Raw genomic sequence first — 3,910 nt, forward strand, 5'->3', positions numbered from 1 at the left:
GCAAAAGCACAGACAAGACGGGAAAAAAGAAGTCTGCGCCCATGCGGCAGCTTCCCCTGGACCAGCTGCTGAAACCCCAAAGTGAGCACATACTGCAGCATTTCAAGAGTCTCAATATAACACCTACGCCAGCTGTTGACCTGCTATCAGACGGTGAAGCCGGTGACAAGACATACCGACTTCCCAGGCGCGCTGTGGAAGATCTCCGCGCGCCATCAGTTATCTTCGATTCTGATGGCGAAGAGATCATCGAAGAGACACATCGGAGGAAGTCGAAGGTTAGTGTTACCCTTGGATAATTATAGAAGCGTATTGCTCACTGTGCCACCTGAAGCGCAAGGTGCTGTCAGACTTGTCTGATAGTGGCTCAGGTAGTGGCAACGACTATAAAGCCACCAGCGTCACAAAGTCCGACACCGACGACGTCACATCAGATGAAAGCGAAGAGGAGCCAGCCATCAGCGTTCGCAAGAAGACATCGAAGGCCAAGACGCATATACGTGCACCTGCAGATCATGGCAAGAAGAGGACAACCAAGGACATCGGCCAGAAGCGCCGTTCATCATCAAACAAATACAAGCGGCCAGTCAGTAACAAACATTTCCACACTTTGTATCCATGCACTAACCTTTCTGCGTGTATTGTAGCCAAGGAAGAAGGCAAGGAAGGCCGGGTTTGAGATAGAGGTGTCCTCGGGGAGTGAGTCGGATGGCCAAAATGCCCTTCGGCGAGTTGAGAAGGCGGAAGCAGCTGACAAGGGCGGAAAGCGCGGTCCTGTGAATAGCGCCCTTCAGCATTATCATGACCCTGTCCCGACCAGCTCCCGGAAAGGTGATCGCTGGACGTTTAAATGCAAGCACTGCAATAAGTGAGACACATGCCTCAATCTGCTCATGCGCCGCTCAGACTCACGTAATCTTATCAGGTCTCGCACAGTGAATCGTACGCTCAAGGGTGACAGTGCCCGATTTGAAGATGAGCCCCGCCTCCCTCACCTCGGCAACCTGTCGACCCATCTCCATGACCACCCCGCGATAGCGGATGGACAAGCTGTCGAAGGAGATGAGTCTGAGTCGAAGCCCGGTGCTCCAGGTTTAGACTTGAATTTGAACGCCAGCGCGAAGCTGATGGAGGCGTACCTTAAAGAGGGCGAGCTCAATCCAGCCGTAGTTCCGACTTATGGCGGATTCGTCAAACTCTTCTCCGCGTGGCTTCTTGATCAGGACTTGCCGTTCACGACAGGTGAAGCACCGTCACTCGCCATCCTTTTCCGCTACCTCAAAGTGAATTACGCTTTGCCTACGGATACGACTGTTCGGAACACACTTGCCAAGATCTTCGCAGAATTGCACGGCAAGGTTGTGCGGGAACTTTCAGTAAGCTGCTATCCTTGGTTTCGAATATGTTAATTAACACCAGTCTAACAGGCAGTAAAATCCAAGATTGCATACTCAACAGACTCATGGACGACCTCGCAGATGGTGTTCACCTTTGCAGGTACACTTGCGAGCTTCATCAACGATGACTGGGAGCTCATCGAGTGCATGGTGGATTTCCGCCATCTTGAAGACAAGGAGCACCGAGGCCAGTACGCAGCGAAGGCGTTTGTTGACGGTGGATCGAAGTGCGGCGGCCTTGACAAATTTGTTAGCGTTACGATGGACAACGCCTCAGCCAACGACGTCATGGCACGTACCCTCGCTTTGCTGCTTCTGAAGCGGTACAGCATTCACTTTAATCCCGAAAACGGCCAGATTCGCTGTATCGCGCATGTCGTTAACCTTGTGGTGCAGAAGATTCTTCACGAGCTCTCAGAAGCGGATGACCCGGCACTGAGAGATTACTACGAGGAGTTCGCCAAGCATGAGCCGTTTCATTACAACCCGGAAGAAGACGGCGATCTCAAGGCTCTTGAGGCCGAAGACGAAGAACTTGATGATGGCGAGGACTCTTCGGATAGCGAAGACGACGACGAATTTGAGGACGAGGACCTTGGCGACTTGGGGCAATCAACATGGAAGGTGCAGAGCCCTGTAAAGAAGGTGTGTACCTATCTCATACCTGCGTGAGGGTCTCAACTTCAACCTAAGGAATCGATGTTGCTTTAGCTCCGCCTCATATGCACGAAGATCGCATCTTCGCCGCAGCGACGCTCAAGGTTCTACAAGATCAAGCGCAAGGTGTATAAAGCAGATACTGCAGAGAACGCACGGCGGCGCCGGCTCATGGTGATTCGCGATGTTGTCACACGATGGAATTATACCCACGCTATGATTGTTCGCGCTCTGGAACTGAGAGACGTAAGTCTTATCTTCTATTAGCCGTGGGTTGACACTTACTACGAATACACATAGGCCATCACGAAGTGGGTGAATGCTCACCCTTCGCTGCATGAGCTGAAACTCACATCCAATGATTGGACCATGCTTGCGAGCATTGCAAAGCTACTCGAGGTGCGGTACCCATCAGCACTGTCATTATGCATCTCAGCGATACTCAACCTACACCAACAGGTATTCACGAAGGTGACGGAAGCCATGAGCGTGGCGCGCACGCCAACACTGCCATATGTGCTCCCAATGTACGAGTACATGCGACAATCGCTGGATGCGAATGCTCAAGATGAGAAGCTCGACCCACTCATTCGCAATGCTGCGGCCGCAGGTTTGCTCAAGCTGCTTGGATACTACACGAAAGCGAAGGCCTCCCAGTACGTAATTATTGCGACAGGTACGAGCGTTCGCCTTAATGTCAGATAAACGCTGACTGAACTCACGCGTCATCTCTCAGTGCTACACCCTTCCATGCGTCTTCAGTGGTTCAACCGGCTAGGCACAGACTTTGTCGAGAAGGCTCGCGCGCTCTTCCAGCATGCGTATGACGAGTATGCAGCTGCTGCAGAGGAGAACGCTCGTCAAGAGCCCGAGAAGCCCCGTGCTTCTGAGTCGCAGAATAAGACCGGCTTCCTTGATGAAGTGTGCGCAGTTCTGCAGCCCTCACAAGCAACCGTTGCATCTGTCTTGCGACGGAACGAAGCTGAGCAGTATCTTGCGGGCGAAGGCGGTGCGGTTGAGCCGCATAGTACTATTCTGACCTGGTGGAAGGTGAGCTGTCCTTGCTTTTGTACAAATCTTGTGACTGACTCCAACTCTTTAGGAGCACGCAGGTGCATTTCCCATCATAAGCCGTATGGCGCGCGACTTTCTGGCCATTCCCGCAACAAGCGTGTCAGTGGAACGACTGTTTTCGGCGTCTCGACACTTGTGTACCGATCTTCGCTCCTCTTTCCGGGCACAGACTGTCACAGAGGCTATGTGCGTCAAGCAATGGATTCGCGCAGGCCTTCTGGAAGTTATTCCGGCACGATCCTCAAAGAAAAAGTGATTGTACATATTAACTGTTTGTTTACTGTTTATAAACTGTTTATAAACGTTTATAACCGTTTACTGTGTGTTTACAAAAAAATTTTAAACGTAAACTAAACGGTTGGAGCCTTAATTTCCGAAAAGCCCAAAAAATGGCACAAGCGGGAATTGAACCCGCAGCCCGAAAGTAACCGCAGCGTGCTATACCACTAAGGCATAAGACCTTGCAAATATGAGCTTGGAATTGTCCTATAATACCCCTTTTCTACCTCAAAGTCTTAGCTATAATATTGTAGCCAATTATCAGATATTAAAGCATTGGAATGTAATTGTACAAAGGTATATCCTGATGGCATGGCTAAGACACTGACATGGCTAAGACACCAGTGTGGCTAAGACATTGGAACATTAAATATTTGCTATTGATTCCACTTGAGTATAGTTCATCTGCTCTGGTGTTTTAGCCACACTAGTGTCTTAGCCATGTCAGTGTCTTAGCCACACCATCAGGATATACATTTGTACAATAAGCAGAATCAATAGCA

The 3,910-nt window shown here is 50.4% G+C and overlaps 1 protein-coding gene and 1 pseudogene across 2 annotated transcripts; one reads left to right on the forward strand and one right to left on the reverse strand.

Annotated features, from left to right (window-relative positions):
- Positions 1-1,685: 1,685 nt before the first annotated feature.
- PHACADRAFT_108524 (uncharacterized protein) lies at positions 1,686-3,482 on the forward strand (the record flags this gene model as incomplete). The annotated part of the gene is made up of 4 exons (XM_007402736.1): positions 1,686-2,042; positions 2,109-2,304; positions 2,491-2,730; positions 2,791-3,482. The coding sequence occupies 4 exons, from the start codon at positions 1,686-1,688 to the stop codon at positions 3,480-3,482; spliced, it is 1,485 nt and encodes a 494-aa protein (XP_007402798.1).
- Positions 3,483-3,518: 36 nt separating this feature from the next.
- On the reverse strand, positions 3,519-3,589 carry PHACADRAFT_t158 (annotated as a pseudogene). Its single transcript has one exon. The product of its transcript is annotated as a tRNA-OTHER (tRNA).
- Positions 3,590-3,910: the final 321 nt, after the last annotated feature.

This window comes from Phanerochaete carnosa, assembly GCF_000300595.1.
Source record: "Phanerochaete carnosa HHB-10118-sp unplaced genomic scaffold PHACAscaffold_381, whole genome shotgun sequence".
In the NCBI taxonomy this organism is placed as follows: Eukaryota; Fungi; Basidiomycota; class Agaricomycetes; order Polyporales; family Phanerochaetaceae; genus Phanerochaete; species Phanerochaete carnosa.